At 45.2% G+C, this 21,489-nt stretch overlaps 1 protein-coding gene across 9 annotated transcripts in view; it reads left to right on the top strand.

The window, feature by feature from the left end:
• Nucleotides 1–21,489, top strand: part of LEF1 (lymphoid enhancer binding factor 1) — a 119,186-nt gene that overhangs the window by 82,084 nt on the left and 15,613 nt on the right. For 3 of the 9 annotated variants that reach the window (XM_070611760.1, XM_070611761.1, XM_008529378.2), the window contains 7 exons: nt 4,659–4,749; nt 6,423–6,506; nt 8,528–8,650; nt 9,654–9,816; nt 15,750–15,857; nt 20,443–20,491; nt 21,063–21,103. In XM_070611760.1, coding sequence (XP_070467861.1) covers nt 4,659–4,749; nt 6,423–6,506; nt 8,528–8,650; nt 9,654–9,816; nt 15,750–15,857; nt 20,443–20,491; nt 21,063–21,097 — 653 coding nt within the window. In that variant the 3' untranslated portion in view covers nt 21,098–21,103. The remainder of the gene's footprint in view (nt 1–4,658; nt 4,750–6,422; nt 6,507–8,527; nt 8,651–9,653; nt 9,817–15,749; nt 15,858–20,442; nt 20,492–21,062; nt 21,104–21,489) is intronic. The other 6 variants (XM_070611758.1, XM_070611759.1, XM_008529376.2 and 3 more) reach the window with 3 other exon arrangements.

Below are 21,489 nucleotides of genomic sequence, written 5' to 3' on the forward strand. Positions count from 1 at the left end.
TGCACACGTGGCCCTCAGCAGCATCTCTAGATGTCCGCAATGAGAGGTCCTGTAGAGCCACGTGAAAGCAGAGGATGTAAGGCTGTGGCGTTTGGCTTCTCCAGCATGCTGCCCTTCTCTCCAGCCCTGTCTTTGACCTATAGTGGACAAGAAAATTTCATACATGTGTGTGAGAGTGGAGTTTGCAAGCTGGATGTTTTTTCCACTACTGTGAACACTTCTAGGTTAAATACCAAACACTTTCACTTCCCTCCTTTGTTGAAGTCCACAGCTCACTTCAGGACTTAGTTAATTTCGGGCTGCGACTCGAGTGGAGCCCAGGTCCCTTTACTGAGAGAAGGTAGGACTCACCTGTGCAGGTGTTCGCAGGTTTGCCTCATTTCCAGTGTTTCCTCTGCTCTCCTTCCTTTTGTCAAGGGCCTCCGCAGAATAAGGGCCATCAGACAGGGCTATGGCTGTGTGGTGGGAAAAGGAATTAGGATGGGCCTCTGAGGAAGAAGGATGAGTTTGGGAGAGAAGATCAAGAACACGCCCTCAGTTGTGGAGGATTCAGGGTGCCTCTGAGAGATCTGAAGAGCGACAGGAGACGGGCAGTTTAAACGTGGGGGTCCCAACCCCAGGGTGGGGTCTGAGCTAGACATTACATGTCTGGGCACCATGAAGATGTAGCTGGCAGTGAAAGACAAGTGGCAGCAGAAAGAACCCAGTGGTATGTTTTATTTAGTTTTCACCTATTTATTTAACAATCGCTTAGTGCTTACTCTGCCCTGGGCCCCATTCTAAGTACTTTGAAATGAACTTATTTAAAAGGATGACACATAACAGCTCAGGGGTTTTTCTCTCAGGAGTTCTATACAGTTCCATTTAAAAAAAAAACAAGTGTATGCCTGGCTATCAGTTACATTTATATTTTCTCTTCTCTTTCCACCTCTTGCTGCTTCCCCACCTCGTCTTGCCTTACTCATTGTAATTTCTATCATTGCTTCTCAAACTTGTTTTTTAACAAACCCCCAGAACTAGAGGGGGCCTGGGGCCTGTGTCCAGAGTTCTGCTTGCACTTTCCATGAAGTCTTTATCTTGTCCTAAAAATTTCCATGATGTTTGCATTCTACTCCATACACTGTTTGTTTTAGTATAAAGATTCTATTTTTAATTACTTTTTTCTAAAAAAAAGACTTTGTATATCTCATTACCCTGTATCTCTGGGAGTACGTAAACCTTGGTTTGACAATAACTAATTTACATGATTTTGAGTTTGTATCACTCCGTTTGGGTACATTGACCACCACAAAATAGGTAAAAAGCTCACTAGGTCTCTTGCTTTTTTATTTCTTTTCTTTCCTACCGCCTGCCTGTTGGCTATATCATGAGTGCGGCGAGTTCGAACGGGGTGGCGCAGAGGCAGGGTTGCTGATCTCAGAGTTCCTGGGAGGCTGATTACTTCATTAAAGAGAAAAAAAACCCAAAACCAAAAAGGGCATCATGTCCATACTCGAACCCTAGATAGAACTATCTAATAAATACAACCGTCAGCAGAACCCATTCTCATTTGTAGGAAAATAACTTGAGGTTAATTTCCCATTAGGAAGCACATTAGTTTTTGCCTCTCAGTGTGTGTGTGTATGTGTGTGTGTGTGTGTGTGTGTGTGCATGCGTGTAGGAAAAGGAAAGCCTGCTAATATTAATCATTTTGTTCTACTCATGATGTCTGGGAAAAATATCAAAGAGCTTTTAGGAAGTAGAGGGTTTATGTACCTGTTTATATCTTTGTGTTACCCATTGTATCCTTGTAATAACCACCCACACTCACATAGCATTTATTCTGTGTACCAAACACTTTTCTGTATTACATAGAGTAATGCATTTATTCTTCAAGACAGCCCCATTCCATTTTTATTCTTATTTTACAGAACAATAATGATTCAGTAACTTCCTCAAAGATACATAGCTAGCAAGCAGCAGAACTGATATATCCGTACAAGTCTGACTCCAGAACCATGTCATCTGTGTTTATAAAAGTTACGTATAAAAGTTTAAAAATCTTTACGGGTGTGCTGCACGCAGAGTGTGTTGGGTAAATACTAGTTAAGTGAGTGATGTGAACTGTGTTTTCAGTGGCACAGCGGCTGGTGGAGAGGCTTCTAGGAATCTCTGGGAACAGGATCTTAAGATGACAATAAGCTATTTAGAAAACACGGATCCATTTTCTGCTCGTGTGGTTATCTACGCAACATCACACGCTTGTATGTCCTTGCAAAATGGTTGACCACGTTGACCCAGCGGGGGCGTGGGTCCCTGTAAACGCTCATTATTCCACCTGTTCATTTTTCGGTCATTCAGAAGTGTTGGAGCTCCTCTGGAGACAGCCGTGGTTGGAAACGTAGACCGGGAGAACAGATCATGCAGGAAATTATTTGCACAAACAGTGCAAAAGAAAACGAAGAATGTCTTAAGTACCACATTAAAAGTGCAAATAAAATGTTGTAGATTCAAAGAAGAAAGAGATTTCTCAGCTATAAAAACTAGAGAATATTCCATAGGAGAGGGGTATTTGAAATATGAGTAGAATTTAGTAGAAAAAGTCAGATTGAATACCCAGCGTAGGAACTAACATGTAGCAGCTGCTAAGTAAATGCTAGTTCCCTCCGTCCTCCTTCGAGCGGTAAAACCAAATCCAGCTAGCGTATGTCCCTCCCCCACTGAGGTGGAGAGCGAGGTGTCCGCTTGTCTGCTGAGAGATGTGTGACAGCAAGCAAGTCACTGGTCTGTGTCCCAGTGATAAGAGCCCAGGACAGGACATGTTTTGTGTGTACCCACACAGTCACTTCTCCTCTCCTGACCTTTATTTCTGCTTCTGCAAAACCAAGGGATTAAAGTAGATGATTCAGGTAGTCTCTGACCTCCAGTCGTGACTTTCGAGTTCAGATTTCCACGAAGTTTCCAAGGTTCTCCAGAGTTGGTGGTCTAGTTTTTCTTTTCAAATCTGAGCAGTCCCCCTGCAGACCCTGCAGTTCGGGGGGTCAGCATCTCGGGGTGAGGAAGGCTGCGATGCTCACCGTCTCTCCCTGGAGAAGCAGCCCGGTGATTCTGCCGCGTCAAGACTCAGTGCCGCAGGCTCCCTCGGCCACCCCTGCTGCCCAAACCGCCGCGGACCCCAGAAGAAATCCCAGAGGGTGCAATCTTGTGTCCACTGTGACCAAAAGAAGCAGTATTTCTAACCAAAAAGAAAAAGAGATTTGAGACTATTCTTTTAAAAATAGCAAAACATGAGATGCTCCCATGTAAGCTTTCTGTCGAGAGAGAGAGAGAGAGAGAGAGAGAGAGAGAGAGAGAGAGAGAGAGAGTGAGTGAGAGTGAGAGTGAGAGTGAGTGAGAGAGTGAGAGTGAGAGAGAGAGTGAGAGAGAGGTGGGGGGAGAGGGAGGGAGAGAGAGAGGGGGGGAGAGAGAGGAGGGGGAGGGAGAGAGGGAGGGAGGGTAGAGACTTTCTCCTTCCAACCTGCTTCCTGTAAGAGCTGAGAAATAGTTTGTCCCAACTTCAGAGTCAAATTAACATCAACTTTGAGGCCACACTTCTGAAGTCATTCCCGTATGTCCAAGGCCTTCGATATCTTTTAAGATCCAAATGAAGCTCATAGAGATTTTAAACAGTAAAAAAGCAGAATACTTCAGAGCATTGTCTGTTTGCTCACTTAATTCCACATACGGGACAATGTAGTTACAACCCCTGGATGCACATTCTGGGTGTTAGACCTGGGAGTGTTTTTATGGAAATGGTCTGTTAAAGCCAGATTAGCTGTGTAAAGGAATTTGTGTGGCTTTTTTCTATTCAGATCACTCTCCCCCAAACACATCGAATCTGAGTTTTTATATTTTGCATTGTTATGTGTGTGTCTCACCCCCCTTTTCTGTACCCAAGGTAAGACGTAAACACAGAGATGCCATTTGGGACTAGGATTAGGTATAATCCTTAGGTGGTTTTCACGGTTATAGGGTGGCGTACTCTAGGGAGTGTGAGCTCAAGAAACAATTTGGTGGCACTCATTTTCTGTGGAATACAACTAATCCAGAACAGCTTGACCTTGGAGCCCAGAGGACTCAACTTGACGAAGAGCTTAGTTGGAGCTGAAGTGGCAGAGACCAAATGAATCATATCAAGTGTGGCCATTACGGGGCTGAAGATGATTCCTAATTAATCTCTGATCCTCTGAGGTATCACATTTCCCAAATCTGTGCGTCCATAAGGGAGCCAATGAAAATAAGAGAGCGGCAATTTACCTAATCCTTGAGCACCATGGCAGGCGTCTACTTATGAAGGGCCGTCATTTTCCATGCAACACAAAAACAGTTGTCTACCATTTTCTTAACCAAAGTGAAATAATGAGGGCAAGCTAAATCATTCAGAAGTCTTATTTTGACGACTGTTTCACTAGCAGTGTGTTTACTCTTTCAGGAGTTCCTCAAGTGCACTGTCTGCAGACCTTGAAATCTTGAGAAAAGCTAACAAACTGACTTCTGTTAAGTGGATCCAGTAAATAAATATTGCCTCATTCTAGACCTTAAGTATTAATGGCATAAAGCATTTTATTGCATTTCTATTGCTCTTGTTGTCCAGTGTCCCGTGAGTCTGACCACTCTGCCTCTCCTGTTCTGTTTCCCAGGCATGTCCAGACATCCTCCGGCTCCTGAGATACCCGCCTTCTACCCCCTGTCTCCGGGGGGTGTCGGGCAGATCACCCCACCTCTTGGCTGGTAAGATCCTGCCTGCAGCTTCAGCCAGGCATCTGAACATGCTCTTCTCCTTTCCTTCATGGAAATTAGCTTCATGAGTGATCACACTTGTGGAGTGGAAGAAATTGTACATCAACAAGTGAGGTGCTAACTTTATTTCATTTCAATTTAAAAGATTAGAAAACAGAGAGACTTTGAAATGGATTGAATTCGTTTGCTAATAAGTGTAGAAAATGACTGTGCAGCACTTGCTTTGAAGCTGATAGTTGTACGGATTCTCTTCGTGGCTCTGGGCATTTGCGAGGCCGGGACACAGTGCTCAGTCAGGTGCTGCTTTTCTAGTTTTTATGAGCAAGTTATGTTTTTGAAACATAGACTTAGACACATTGAATATTGGTCTTTGCTTATAAATGGACAAGTGAGGTAAATGACAAATAACTAGAGAGAAATTCAAAACTACAAAAGCATCTTTTGACTTTTAATAAAGTAAGCACCAGATTGAGTTCAGAGAAGTGAAAAACTGACGTTTGGACTTGGTTTTGTTCAGAATCCAAATGCTCTCTATTTTGTTGTATTTCTAAAAAATTCTTAGTGCTACCTTCAAAGTTTTTTAAATTATAATGGTTAGAGGAAAGGAGATAAATTTTAGAAAGAAAGAGGATACGTTTATATAGGGTAGCCTAATTTTATCTTTTTATTTTTAGCACACAACTTTCCCTGCTCCCACTCCCATCCTTCTGCCTCCCTCTCCGCCCCACCACACTCCCTCCAGGGAAACAGCTTCAACCTGAGCGAATGTTTGCTCTCCTTTCTTTACCTGGCACTCTGTCCCCACAAACCCCACGTCACTGCCCCATCTCCCCACCTTGACATCCTTACACTGTCTCTTCTTCAGCAAGGAGGGGTCGCCCAGCCATGGAAATTCTAACTTTCTCTCTCTCTCCCCCTTTAGCAGTAAATCTCTGAGTCGCTAACTTGGTTTGCATTTAATTGATTATGCGTACACTTTCAAACCCACATCAGTTATTCTCTCTGAACTTAGCTGCTTAGGGGCAATAATCCTGTGCCGAGTTGCATCAGTGGCAGCTGGATATAAAGACTATAAATGAAAAATGTGAGATGTGGGAAGAACAGAGGGAGAAACAGAATTCTCAGAGTGGAGAGAATAATTCCAATGACTTGATCTTTGATTTCTAGACTGTAGCGTGGGTATTGGGGGCGGGGAAGGGCAGCGTTTTTAAAATATTTGTTCTTTTTTATATAAATATACATTTCTGTTTACTTCTTTTTCCCTTCCCTAAATTCTCAAAGATTCTGATAAAGAATCCACTCACCTTCTCTGAAGGGACTCTCCCCCCTGTTCCCAGGTTCCATTATGTTATGTTCAGTAAACACTGTTATTGCCTGCTTTGTTCAGAGTGTTAATGGGGTTGGGAGGGGGAAGGATAAAGGATAGGTGATTCCTGGCCCGGTTTGTTTTTAAAGGGGGGGTAAGAGGTGGCCTTCAAGGCAAACGATGCTGTCATTGGGTGGAGGGTAAGGAAGGGAAATGGTGGGGAACGAAGGAAATGCTGTGGTCCTGATGCTCCCACAACCTTCTAGTTGAGTGTCCCCCCCGCCCCCCATCAAACCCTTCCTGCTGGTTGGGGAACCATGTTTTGTCGTTGATGGGTTCCTTTCTTCTGTGACCTCAGGCAAGGTCAGCCTGTATACCCCCTCACGGGAGGACTCAGGCAGCCCTACCCATCCTCACTCTCCGTCGACACCCCCATGTCCAGGTAGGTGGAGGCGGGGACGGGCGCTCAGACAGTTGCTCTTCTTGCGCTTGCATCTCGCACGCCTCTGCTTGCCTCGGAGGGGGTGTAACTCAGCCGCGTGTCTGTCTGTGCAGTGTGCCTGGCTCCCACACTAGGTGTCCCAGTGGTCCCTGTAGGAGCCCTACACTGCACCTCACCACAAGCACGACACGCCCATCGGGAGAGGGACTCAGCCACACCAGAACCCGTGCCCAATTGTGGGACGTGAAGTGTCCCCAAAGGGGACATTGTGAGAAGAGCTTGTTTGATTCAAAATGTGCCAGGGGTGGGCTAAGGGGGAGGATAAGGACTGGTTTGGTCTGAGTTCTGTCATTTGCTTTCCTTGAGGACAGTTGTATCCGTTAATGCGACAGTGTTTGAAAATAGTCTAGACCCTTCCTGGACCGAGGCTGTCAGAAGAGAAAGAAGGGCGCTCACAGGCCACCCGGCCCCACGGGTGTGTGTCCTAGTGTGCGAATCAGGCCCTGTGTGGACAGGTCAGCGCGGGCGAAGCTCTGTGCGCTCTGCTGTGCACACTGCTGTGTGTAATGCTTCTGCTTTGGGAAGGATGTCTTCTGTGCCGGGGCTGGGCGCGCACACACATTGTGGTGTGTCATCTGTGTGTTCCATGTGGCTTTTTCAAGGGAGCTGGCATTATTGTGCTGGAAGTCAAACTGTTGGGTTAGGGACCGGGTCTGAGTCTTTACTTTTTTTATGTAGTTATGAAATTCACAACTTCTGTGGTGAATTTCAGCTTTAAAAAAAAAAAAAAGTTATTTGTTCAGCAAATTGTAAATCTAACTGGTTGGGAGGGGACCCCCCCCCCAAGATATATCTTTATACTTTTCAATGTTGTAAGAACTATCTGATGACAGGATTTTCTTACAGACCAATAACCAGCATCATGTGTTTTTGCAAATGGTGCATTTAGCAAAGCATCATTATTTGATCAAATATTTGTATTTTTACCATGCCTCCTTAATCTTTTTAAATTTGTTTCTGAAATATTACGTATCCAAGGAGAGTTCCTTCTTCCCTTCCCAGATGAAGGAATTGTACAGACTGTGATGAAAGACCTAAGAGTGTTGTTCTTGTTGAATTAAATGTTTGCTTTGAAAGTTTGAAAAGCAGAAATTTCTGAAGCGTATCTGAATTTATCCGAAGCGCTTGTTGAAAGCACTGTCTTCACTTATTTTATTTTCTTGCATGGCAGTTTCCTCCTTTGTGTTGGATGGTGGTGGATATTTTAAGGTTTTTTTTTTTATGCCCCGCAAACATTCTTGGGGAACAGCCTTGAGCATGTGTCGCTTTGCCTCGACGCAAGACTGTATCCTCCGTTTAATTAAATCCTCCCCTTAATTTTGTTACCAATTTTCCATAAGACTACGTCTCTCAAATGTTCCTTTCTGTGTAGAAAATTGTTTTGGGTGATGGTAATGGCAACCTTCTGAAACCAAGAACTGTGGGAATCTTCCCATCCCTCGCATGGTCAGTCCTTCTCTCCTCACGCTAGTGAAGAAGCCGCCAATACGAGGAGACTCTTAATGGGAGGGTTGCTTCAGGATGTAGGCAGAGATTTTTAAATGTGACGTCTTTAGCTTTTATTTAAAATTCATTTAAAAAGCTAAATGTTAATAAAGTGTTATATTTCCAATAATTTTTCTTATGGAAACTCTTCTCTAAAACTGCTTTGCAAGAAAAGTGACTCACTTTTTTTTTTTTTATCCTATGGCCAAGAGCCCTCCCAGGAAAATGCCAGATTCTACTGTTAGTTTGGAAGAAAATTTGTTCTACAGGGAATAGTTAGAAATATTTTCCACCTGAATACAGAAGGGAAAGAGACTACTCATCAGCCCACTGGTTTACAGTTAATCCTCCTGGGTATATCAGGATGTGTCTCCACCCTCAGCCAACAGCAGGCAGTGGATGGTCTCGAGACTCCGTCCAGCTTTTGCAACAACAGCCACTAGTACATACTGTTTTCTTCTCTTTCCTTCTTTTAGGTTTTCCCACCATATGATTCCTGGTCCACCTGGTCCCCACACAACTGGCATCCCTCATCCAGCCATCGTAACACCTCAGGTCAAGCAGGAGCACCCCCACGCTGACAGCGACCTAATGCACGTGTGAGTACTGCGTCTGGTTTCTCCTGTGACGGCCGTGAGGACTTGACGGCAGTTTCTCCTCTGCTCTCGTGGAACCTTCCCTCTCTCTATCACTGTGAAAACCGGTGTAGCTCTGACCCCGAGGACATTAAGCAGCTGAGTTGTCACTGTGCTGATTTTGATTCTGAGATTGGAAAGGAGCACAGACCTCAGAAGATGAAGCTCACAAGCAAGGAGTCATCCTCAGAGCGTGGCTTGGAAGAGTCTGGAGCCCTCCAGCCCTGTGCGGCCGGCTTTATGGGCTCTGATGGCGGGGAAGCACCTGCCGGCACCTGAGGGCGGTAGATTGGGAGGGTTCAGTGCATGTCCTGTGTGAATGCCCTCACCCGCTTTGAGGCTTCAAAGCTCAGGGTTCAGGGTTCAGAAGGCCAGCCCAGGACTCCCTCGGGGGCCAGGTTGTGTCAGGTTGTTACAGCAGGGCTGAGGTCCCTGAAGACATTGCTGATTGGGTTTCTTAATCTGGGGTTTGTAGACTGGGACGGGAGGATGGGTGACAGGGAGCATGGGATCGTCCAGAAAACCCAAATGGAGGCAAGGCCAACATGCTTTCGTTTGGGGAGAGAGTCTAAGTTTCACCAGCTCCTAAAGGGCCTTGACCCCCAGAGTTAAGAACCTCAGTTCTGCAAGGGGAATGGCCACCCATACGAGGTGTTCACCTTTTCCTGAGGTGACCCAGGAGCTCAGCCTCAGGGCCCTAGATGGAGCATCTTCACAAACCCCTTTCCGTGTTGTATTATAAACACTTCTACAGCTGTCGGTAAACTTTCTCAAGCCAAAGGGTCCTTATTCAGAGTCCTGAGTCCCTCTTCTAAGTTGACAGTGTTCTGGGGCCTGTAGACAGCTGGGAGGGGTGTCTCCAGCCTGGGTCTGACTGAAGAGGTGAACAGATGCTCTCCTTCTCTCCTCCCATCTTTTCCTCATCCTGTCCACCCCATCCCCTGACACCACCACACCCACCTTTTAGGAAGCCTCAGCATGAACAGAGAAAGGAGCAGGAGCCAAAAAGACCTCACATTAAGAAGCCTCTGAATGCTTTTATGTTATACATGAAAGAAATGAGAGCCAATGTCGTCGCTGAGTGTACTCTGAAAGAAAGTGCAGCTATCAACCAGATTCTAGGCCGAAGGGTAAGTGGTGGCGTGGCGGGTGAATGTTCATGGAGCCATGAGCTGCTCCGTTCAGATCTGCCCAGTGTGCATCCATGTCGGGGTCATAGAAGGTGTAATCGTCAGCTGCTTGGGGAGTAACAGAGAGAACCAACCAGACCTGACAGTCACCTTTAAGAGGATCAAATAACAGTGCCTTGTAAACAGCAAGCTAGTTCCTGGCACACAGAAAACTTCCTGTAAATGGTACGTGCTTTCCCTGTTGCTATTCTTTAAGAGAACAAATACGAATGGAGTGTCGTTATGTACCAGGCACAGTGGTAGGCAGTAAGTAATTGCTGAGTAAAAAAGATATGGTCCTTGCCTTCACGGAGCTTAAAGTTTTGTGACAGGATGCAGATATTAGACGAATAATTATCCGATAACTATGTAATTAAAATTGTGATAAATGCTGTGAATATGAAAAGCAAGATTCTGTGAAAAAGAATAACAGGGGCCTAGGGAAAGGCCTGTCTGAGGAAATAGTATTTAAGCTGAAAACTGAGAGGGGTAGGGGTTCACCATGGGACGAGTGGGGAGGGTGGACCGTCCGCAGATGACCTGACTGTGTGCACACTCTGCCCAGGACGAGTAGGGAGGGTGGACTGTCCGCAGATGCCATGATTGTGTGCACACTCTGCCCAGGACGAGTAGGGAGGGTGGACCATCCGCAGATGCATGGACTGTGTGCACACTCTGCACGGGACGAGTGGGGAGGGTGGACCATCTGCAGATGACCTGACTGTGTGCAGACTCTGCATGGGATGAGTGGGGAGGGTGGACCGTCCACAGATGCACTGACTGTGTGCACACTCTACATGGGATGAATGGGAGGGTGGATTGTCTGCGGACGCACTGACTGTGTGCACACTCTACATGGGATGAATGGGAGGGTGGATTGTCCGCGGACGCACTGACTGCGTGCACACTCTACATGGGATGAATGGGAGGGTGGATTGTCTGCAGACGCACGGACTGTGTGCACACTCTACATGGGATGAATGGGAGGGTGGATTGTCTGCAGACGCACTGACTGTGTGCACACTCTACATGGGATGAATGGGAGGGTGGATTGTCTGCAGACGCACTGACTGTGTGCACACTCTACATGGGATGAATGGGAGGGTGGATTGTCCGCGGACGCACTGACTGTGTGCACACTCTACATGGGATGAATGGGAGGGTGGATTGTCTGCAGACGCACGGACTGTGTGCACACTCTACATGGGATGAATGGGAGGGTGGATTGTCTGCAGATGCACTGACTGCGTGCACACTCTACATGGGATGAATGGGAGGGTGGACTGTCCGCGGACGCACTGACTGTGTGCACACTCTACATGGGATGAATGGGAGGGTGGACTGTCCGCGGACGCACTGACTGTGTGCACACTCTACATGGGATGAATGGGAGGGTGGATTGTCTGCAGACGCACGGACTGTGTGCACACTCTACATGGGATGAATGGGAGGGTGGATTGTCTGCAGATGCACTGACTGCGTGCACACTCTACATGGGATGAATGGGAGGGTGGATTGTCCGCGGACGCACTGACTGTGTGCAGACTGAAGCAGGACGGCACTGGTCCCACGGAGGGAGCTACGGGAAGGGTTTGTGGGACCAGCCATGCTTCTGGATGAACCCCGGCAAACAGAGCTGGCCACTCCTCCCAAGACAGAAGCAGATCTGTTCTACCCAGAAGCTTTAAATGGAAGGATTTCTATGGGCCGCAGACGTCTTTATTCTAGAAAAATCGCTCTGATTCTTAAAGGGTACATGTGCCGGTTTCTGGATTGCCCATTTTCTTGTCATTCCTTCTTTTGGCTATGCTGAGATGTTTTTCTGAGCACCCATCATGCAACAGGCGCTAGGCTACTGGACCAGGACTCTAGGATTTCTTTATCCGTCCACCAGCCCAGTGGCTTATCAGTCCTAGGCACTTTCCTCAGGAATGAAATGGTTTTACTTAGTATCTGAAGAGTGCTGGAGAAAATTTGAATTTTTCTAATTCAAATTGCGTTTTCACTGTAATTACACTGTAATTTTAGAAATTCTGCATCTTAATTTGTTGATGCTTTTCCTATATGTGTGGTAGCTTCTTAAATTATGACCTTGTGTTTTTGTTTTTGCAACCTCTCAAGAAACTGATGAACATTCATGAGGAGGGTTTAACAGCCTTCATGAAACTTAGAGGATCGTGTTTTAGCTGTTGTTGATAATTTTCACATATTTGTTCCAAACCTAATACATTTCAGCATTTATAAGAGAAAACATTCTGGAGATTTCCAGTCCCTGACAACAGATGGAGGAAAGCAGACTCCTGCGTTATCGATTCCTGTTGGAGAGCATAAAAACACAGCTCTTTCCAATCTGCCAGACACCAGGGTTCCGGGGGTGGGTGTGGTGCTAGATTATAGCTATTTTGGTGCCCTGTGTACAATACTCTCTCTCCCTGTGGATTCTTAAACACTTAATAACAATAATTACAATGATTTCCCAAGCCAGATCCTGGCAGATGAGCAATTCCCATCATCTTTGAAGAACCCTGCCTTAAAAGCATAGCGGCTGATGAGCGTTTCCCCTGACCCTTTAAAAGAAGAAATCAGAGGAAAAGAAGGACTGATGTTCTTATTTCAGCTCCTGTAAAACTCTTAGCTTTTTTTCTTTTTCAAGTTAAAGGTCCCCTGGCCCTCCAGCGGGAATTATTTTCCTGCTCAAGAGAGTGAGTAAGGATATGACATGGAGGCGTGCTTCCTATTTTCAATGCACGTTTCTAACAATTGTTACTTTCTCAGCTTCCTTAACAATCCCCAGATCAGAGCATGTGTCCAACAGGATGGTTCTCATTTGGGGTCTCCCTCTGTCTTTGATTTGGACACCTGTTTCTATTTATAGGTCTCTGAGATCTTTGATTAAGCTCAGCTTTTCTGTCCTTTCATAACTCCCCTCTGGCAGGGGAGTCCTTGCTGGCTCTTCAAAGTTCCCGGCTTTAAAATCATGAAGTTTTACACTGGGATAATTAGAATTCTTAAAAGTGGAACTTAAATCCATCGTGCAACATTTTATCTGATTTTTATTGATCTTTACTGTATCTCTAAAATAGAAATGTTCATTCATATGAATTAAAGTTTTCTTCTTCATATTATAGATAATAATAACACAAATCTTACTTTAAAGTAAGCTTTTTCTTTTCAGACCTTCCAGGGTCTTAAAAGAAGTCCATTTAGTACAAATTTACTGTCAGAATTTTTTAACTGCAGAACTGTCTTCAAATTAAATGGGTATTTTCCCAACAACTTGGTAAAACCTTGACAATGAAATTAGATTTTTTTTTTTTTTAAAATCAACTCTTAGCTTTTCAGTAAATGAGACAGAAAAGCATTTTTAGTCAGTTGTGTTTCAGAAATTCCTATAAAGACAGACCATCTTTCTAGTTTGTGCTAGATTTTAAAGTTTTCAATGCGAAACTTTAAAGCCATCGTTTTGCCCGATGATTTTCTCTGGTAAACGCTCTTTTATTTGTGAGTACGTTTTTTGGCGTTAGAAACATCAGGGAACTAAGAACAGTTGAAAAGGCGGGTGAGCGGTTTATTCTGTGGCCTGCTCTGTCTCCTTGCATTTTGCTGAGTTTCGTTAGCTGGGTCCCTTTGTCACCCTGAGTTTCCTGCTGTAAAAATACCTGGCTGTTTAACTGGTTGTTTGGGTAGAAGACTCAACCTCCATTTGTATTTTGGGAGATGTGTTGTTTACACTTCCAGGTTTTCTTAGCAAGTTATTAAGTTGCCATAAATTATATAAAGTCTTGCTGATATATTGGAGGAGGATAAGAGAGATTATTTATCAAGTGAACAGACAAATTTATAAAGTAAGGCTTCCATCCTTTCTTAACTTTTCTTCCTTTTTGGTAACAACTTTGCCTCTTGTCGATCACATTAGCACCAGAACTGTGTCAATAGTAACCATCAGTTTTTTCTCAAAAAAAGAAAATCGAGGCCGATCTTTTCTGTTGTGTCCAGTTGGCACTGTCCCCCTGTGATGGTCCCTAGGACAGGTGTGTGTCTCACATTTAGAAAGGCCATTGCCAGCGGAGACAGTCGACCTCTCCTGCAGTCTGCACGGTAGCCACTGCCCCAGACGTCCTCCTGGGCGTGGCTGGGCCCGCTGGGCCCGCCCCGCCCTACGCAGAGCCATGTCTCAACAACTTTCTTCAGACTTTTTTCTGCCACCTCCCCTTCCCCCCTTCCTTTTTAAGGAAAGCATTTTGCCTGATTTGCCCTTAGGCTCAGGCCGAGTCCCGCAGTGTTGTGCTCCTTAACTGTGCACTCCGCGCTTGTAAAGCAGTTGAGGTTAGGTCGTCCTCCTTGCCCAGCACCGAGCCCCGGCCTCTAAGGGGCTCTCGAGAGCCGTGCAGTGGAGCCCTCCAGCTGGGCTCGGGGCATCCCCGCTGAGGCTGGAGTGCATGTGGTGCTGTGGCCCAAGGGCTCAGTGCTCTTCTTGACATCAGGGTCTCGTTCTCCCAGCCAACAGCAGCCGCAGGGCCTTCTGCTTTCTTCAGGAAATCTTCCTGGCCGTGCCTGACAGGCTGCATGCAGGGGACGAGGACTTCTCCTCTCTCACCAACCTGTCCCTTGCTCCTCCTTGCTCTCCCCAGTCCAGCCACACCTTTCTTTTCTTTTTCTTATGACTTTTAAAAGCAGGAAGAGGAAAATTAAAGTCAAATGTAGGATGGACATGAAGGAGAAAAAATCACGTGGCTTTGAATGGGAAGGAAGTGACCTGGAGAGCTCCACACCCCAGAGCTGGGAGAGCAGGGGTCCGGAGGGCCCCGGCTGTGCGAGAGCACGCATGCATGTGCGTGTGTATACATACACATGGTGCGGGCTCAGGTCTACTCCTCCTGTAGCCACTGCCTCTGTGCCATTACCTCCAGCCAGTGGATCCCCCAAAGCCCAACCCGTTGTCCTGGGAGGTTCTGTTGACAGGTCCTGGCATTTGGGAAATAGGGACAATACTAGAAAACTACCTACTTGGGACCTGGGGCAAGTTGTGTGCAGACACATGCAAAGCGATGTGCAAATATAAGGGGCTTAAAATCCCCAACAGACACCTGCCTCCATCAGCTGTTGTGCTGTGTGTGCTATAAATCAGTTAGATACCAGGGAGATGGGAGGTTTGCAGGATATCAGCCCCTGCTTTCTCCACATCAGATACTACAGTCTCCAATTCCACATGGCAAAATAAACTCAGATAATGCTCCTTGCTTTCCATCAGAAGGAAGCTAAAAGCCCCGGCCATAAAGCGTGCATGTGTGATTGTGCCGCGTCCTCCCCACAGACGAGGAGCGTTTCTATGAGTGTCAGGAGGGGTGAAGACCCTGAGGCACACACACTGACTTCTGACATCCTGCTGTTGAGACAGGACCATCTGATGGAGGCTTCAGACTCTCTGTGTGACACGGTGGGGGAGTGTCCATGGAGGCAAGGCAGGATGTGTCTGTGTGGAAAAGACATCTGGAATTACCAGATTTTGCATAAATAAATGGTGTTCGGGCTCAGATATCAGAATGTGCTACAAACGGAAGAAGGGCTGACTGGGTGTTGAGGTGCACCGGGGAAAGCACTTTCTAATCAATGCTGGACCGAGGAGTGGGCGCAGCTCGCTTGTTTCGGACGCTGTCATTGACTTGGATATGTCTCAGGTGCCGTTGAAGAACAGGACCCAAAAAACCAAAGTTTGAGTTTCTCTCTCGCCACCAGACCCCAAGTGGGTTTCAGTGGCACTTGGTCTTCTTCCCATTTAAAGATAAATCAACGCTTAAATGCTTAATGTTTTCATTCTTTAATGTTTGAAACATGAAACATGTAATAATGTTGCTGTTCTGCTCACTGTCATTTGATTTTTTTCCCTCCTTTAGTGGCACGCCCTCTCCCGTGAAGAGCAGGCTAAATATTATGAATTAGCGCGGAAGGAGAGACAGCTACATATGCAGCTTTATCCAGGCTGGTCTGCAAGAGACAATTATGTAAGCCCCTTCTGCATCCAGCGCGCCCGCTCTCCCCCCTCCTCCTCTCTCTCTGGCTTTCCGTGAAGGAAGTGTGTTTTAGGTGTATCTAATGCTGGTACTATTTCCTGCTTTTGGAAGTTAATGAACTTTGCAATAAAGATTTCATGGATATGTCGCATTTTGAAAGCTTTGAGGTGTCCTAATTATTCTTTTTGGCTATACATGCTAATGAATTTTTTAGAGTAAAACTTTTAACAAAAATCTTATCGTTAAAACATTTGTGATAAGGATTTTTTTTAATCCCATAATCTTGTCATGTAAAGGCAACTTAGTAATAACTAGTTACATTACCTTCCAGGATTTTTTCTGTGCATATGTTTTTATTTTTTACTTGTTTATAAGTGTGTATGTGGGGGGGGGTGTGTACATACACTTTTGTGTCATGCTTCTTGTTCATATAGAATAAGCATTTTTCTGTTACGACAATGTTTCTGTGTCCGTTTTAATGGCTATACATTTCATTGAGTGAACGTCACAATTTACTATTTTTTCCTACTGTTAGACATTTAAGTTGATTTCTATTTTTTACAGCTGGAAATAAGCCTGCAATGAACATACCTGTGCGTAACAGTTTTGTCTGTATTTAGGACTATTATTTCTGTAGGATAGAATCAGAGTAGTGGAATTGTTGAGTTAAAGGAAACAAATATTTTAAAGGCTCTTGATACATATTGTCAAATGGTTTTCCGAAAGGATTATATTATTTTACAATTCTTATAAACAATGTATTCAAGTGACTGTTTTGCCACAGGCTAATTAGAACTGGATAAAAAAAATTTATTTCATATTAATGTACCCTGCTGTCTATTGTGTATTTTCAGATAGAGTGGATATTATATTTTTTAAGTTATACTAATTTTATTGGCAAAATATACCTCATTTATATTGCAGTTATTTTATTACTTTAGAGTTTGAACATTTTACTAATGTAGTTTTAATACAGCAAGGACTATTTCTGAGAAAGTGTAAGTGATGTATTAGTTTTATCATACTTTATAGAGGAGGATAATTTTGATTGTTTAAGCTCTTAATTTAAAATTTTCAAGATCATTTTCATCTTCCATGCGAGACTAGTATGTGAAATGCCAGCCAGGACAGCCTTAATATTAAGTGGAATTGTCCCTTTTAAAAAAGGTGAGGTGGGGCCGGTCCCATGGCATAGTAGTTAAGTCTGGTGCATTCTGCTTCAGTGGCCAGAGTTCACGGGTTTGGATCCCAGGCACCAGACCTACACCTCTCTTCAAGCCATGCTGTGGCAGTGACCCACATACGAAATAGGGGAAGATTGGCACAGACGTTAGCTCAAGGCTAGTCTTCCTCACCAAAACAAAAAAAAAGGCGAGGCGGAAGCCATTAATCAATATTTAATTTAATGAGTGGCCATTGCCATGGATGGATGATCCTGTGGGGCTGCATCTGTGAGGTCATCCATCCCATATAATGAGACGCCAACACTTCTGGAACATATTTCTTTCCTGTAACATGCTCTGAAGAAGAAGTCACTGCTGCTCAGGATTCGGTGCTCAATCAAACCTTGGATCCAGCCATGATGTGGAAGTCAGAGTCCTCTTGTTTGTTGCTTCTGAGCAGCAGCTCAGTGGACTCACCTGAGTCGTTGCTTTGGGTGTTTTAATAACTACCAGATGCCGAGCGTCAAGAACTGTCTTAAATGCTTTTTGTGTTGTTTTCTGATCCTCATGATAATCCCACGGCATAAACAGTATTATTGTATCTTACACATGAGGGAAAGTGAGGGGCTGGGGAGGGTAAGTGATCCGTCCAAGACCGTGTAGTGGCTAAGCTGCAGGTCAGCCCAGGTCTCCCCGTCCTCACAGTGGATGTGGTTTCCCTTCTCCAGGGCGGACTAGCTCAGTCTCCCAGTGCTTTCTTCAGAAGACTGCTTTACTTAGAGTTTTCTCCTCTGAACGAGGCTTCTGTTCTCTGGGCAGTAATTAGCATCTTTCTGCATAGAGCCTCTGCAATGCCCTTTGAGTGGGAAGATCAATCTCCCACCTAAAGAGTTTCAAAAGTGCCCGCTCCCCACCCACCCCTGGTCCTGGATCTCTTTGGATGCTGTTTACCTAAAGGGAGAGTGACCTTCCCTCTTTGACCCATGGAAGAGCTTGGCTGTGCTGTGACTTTGCATAGATTTATTAGCACTGCTTGTTCAGCATCTTCGAATGAAGTTTCTGTTTCTGATCCCTAAGTAAAGGAGTGGCTTTTCACTTTTTAAAAGAGTTAACACATATTCTCTCTCGTGCTCGCTCTCTCTCCCTTTCTCCATGTGGAGAAATGGGAAGAAAGTAGTTTTAAAGAAAGCCAGTGTAATGTGAATTTACCTTTAAAGATTTTCCTCCGCTCAATTTTTTTCCCACAATTTTTAAAGGAAATTGTTTTGCTTAACTTGATTTTATGATCCTCCTTGAATGAAGGGGAAACCCTGCTTTGCTACATACAATTTTTATAATAATCAAAATAAACCTGTTAGTAAGGAAACAGAAGTCAGTCACGTGGTAGCACTTTAGCTGAGGGTGTCCTTAAAATGACAGTGTGGGCAGAGAGTCGAACAAGATGCAGGCCTGTATCTTAGCCTCAGTGTCAGAGTGCTATCCTGGTCCTCTCTGAGATCATATTAAGTATATATCTCAATGATTTAATATTAAAATGCCCTATTCTATGACATCATAGATTTTAGAACTTTGTCTTTATAACCTGTTTTTTATAACTTTTATAACTGAAGTCCTTGTAAATCAGCAGTGCACATATTTTCTTAGGTGAGATCAGTAAGGCATTTTTGTATCGTTAGAGCTCTTAAATTTAGTGCTTAATAACCCCAGCACAGTCAGGCATCGCTTAGTGACGGGGACACGTTCTGAGAAAGGCAGAGTCATCGTGCAAACATCATAGGCTGTGCTTACACAAACCTAGATAGTACAGCCTGCTGCACGGCACGCCTAGCTCTGTGGTACTAATTTTCCGGGACCACCCTCATATATGCGGTCCATTGTTGACCAAAACGTCATTATGTGGCACATAACTGTATTACATGTAATTTCAATGAAAAATATTTTTATGTTTACCATACATGAATTTCATTTTTTATCTAAGTTGACATTAATACCTCTAAACTGTGTAGGTCTTTTTGTCTACCATAGATGCAGATTCTCTTGGAATTCTGGTTTATACCTAGAATATAGCATAGGTTATTTCAGAAAACCCCTCAGGCCACCGTCACGTGGTCTAGGCCTGTGCCACTCAGGTGGCAGAGACGAGCTGAGAGACTCAGGCCATGTGGCGGGGGGCCCTCACAGCACCTGTGAAGAGTCAGCTTATGGTGGTGAGCTCTGCCTGAGGGCGGTGGAGGGGTCTGGAAGGTTCCCGGAAGAGGTGACACTTGGGAGCCAGGAGGAGAAAGTGAGGAAGGAGGTTCCAGACACGTGGACCAAGGTCACAGCGCATGAAACCATAGTGACTGTGAGAGGAAGAGAGCCATGCCTGTGAGAACGCGCTCTCCCTCCCTCTGCCCCCTCCCCCTGGAGGACCTCTCATCGTCCTAAAGAAGACTGCTTCATTTTTGACAGGCCGGAGTATCTGCTGTTGGCCTCCGTGTTTGTGAGGATAGTTTCAGTCAACTTTCCAAAGCTTTAAAGCCTCAATGGTCAGGTCACATGACACGAAGAAAAACTATCTTTTATATTCTTACACAGTACATTCAGTATGAGCTTATTTTCATGTTTTGTTTGTTAATGTGATTATTACGGCAGACATAAGATAGAGATACTGGATGTGGTATGTGTTTTCTTCCAGTTATTTGAAAATACCATCCTAATCCAGGTCGGTCATTTACTCTTCATGTAAATCGAATATATGCCATGTCTGTGCCCTTTTACAGTTATCGTTTGAGGGCAAAGTAATTATGAAGAAAAACGGAAAATTAGACCACTATTAAATGGGACCTAAAGTTGTCAATTGGTGTTTAAGGTGATTTTGAAATGTATTGAAATGTAAAGTTGCATACATATCCACGTCACTGTGTCTGTGTTAGGAAGCCAGGTCCTCACCTGCCAGTAATAGTCTTCCCCGTACGCTGCTCTCGGTCATGTCCTGCCTGTGCCACGGGGCCGGCGCCTCAGTTAACGTTGGGAGTGTTTAATTACATGGTGGGATTCACAGCGAGGAGGCCCCACCATGAACACCACTGGGAGTGGGTTCCGCATGTGGTGGTTCGTAATGGAAGGCAGGCCTCCCAGTGGGCTTTCCTCGGAGGCAGCTCTGGGGCCACAGCCCTGTGATGTCACGCTCCTGGTATGAATGTGAGACGGCTCCCACGTCAGTACTGAGGATGCTGACTGTGAAGCTGTGGAGACAGAGGGCACAGAGAGGGAGGACCCATCTTCTCTCTCCCTCGCGCTGGCTGTTTCTTGGGAAATGGGAGAGAGAGGGAGGGCGAGGCTCTTTTCCTCTCTGAGGACCCCCTGCCTGTCGTGTGTCATGTTCAGCCCCATGCTCACAGTCTGTAACGTGACGTGTGCCTCTCTTCCAGGGTAAGAAGAAGAAGAGGAAGAGAGAGAAGCTGCAGGAGTCCACGTCAGGTAGGCGCCATGCACTTGCAGCCCGTGCCTGCTAGGCGGCCTGCTCTGTCCACACACTGCTTTATCCTCCGCTGTGACTCGTGCTTCTTCACTCTGCTTTTCTTCCTGAAATTCCTTAAATGTGTTTAAAAGACCTTTCTTTTAAATGTGAAGGTTGTTTTTCATTCTGTTTTTGCTTTTATTGTCTTTGTTTTCTTTGCTTGAACACTTCTGCTGTTTTTCTATTTGCAAAACTCACAAGAATATTTTTTGTGATGATTCTCTAATGTGCTGCTACCTATGTCCCCTTGAGAATCCTTTCTGTGGTTTGGGTTGTTTAAAAATGGCAAACATGATGTTAGGGTTGACCTTTCCTGTCTGTTAATTCAAGGCATCGATCACTGAGGTCCTGGTTATGTCCCCTTTTTCTTTCATTAAAAATAAGGCCCCTACTTGTGCTGCACAGATAAAAATGGCCGGTGTAAGAACCATGAAAAGTAAAGCAGACAAGTGCACACGATGTTGTAGCTGCTGTTTGCAATGTACAAAACCCTCTTCAATAAAAGTTTGTTAAAGACACAATTTTCTGCAGGTACAGGTCCCAGAATGACAGCTGCCTACATCTGAAACATGGTAAGAACGACTCTCTGGTCCTCCTGCTGACGTTGGGTGTAAACAGAGGCACGTGCTTGTGGCTCTTCTTGCTCACACCAATGCCATTCGACATCGCTCCTTTAAGAAGAAACTCCACCAAAGTCAAATTAGCGCTTTAAAAAATCTGATGGTTTTGATGCCAGCTGGGTGTTTGCGATGTAGCATGTAGCTCGTCTTCCTCTTCTTCCCTTTCTGCCCCTTTGATCTTGCTCCATAGCCTCCCCGATCTTCTCTGCCATTCCTTGCTGACCAGTGGCAAATCCACCTGCTTAATGACAAGAACAGAAACCATCCAGCACAGTGCCGTCTTACTCTGCCAGCCAGGGCTGCGTGTGAGGAGCCCGGCCTGCACCAGCCCGGGACGC

Source organism: Equus przewalskii, chromosome 2 (assembly GCF_037783145.1).
Source record: "Equus przewalskii isolate Varuska chromosome 2, EquPr2, whole genome shotgun sequence".
In the NCBI taxonomy this organism is placed as follows: Eukaryota; Metazoa; Chordata; class Mammalia; order Perissodactyla; family Equidae; genus Equus; species Equus przewalskii.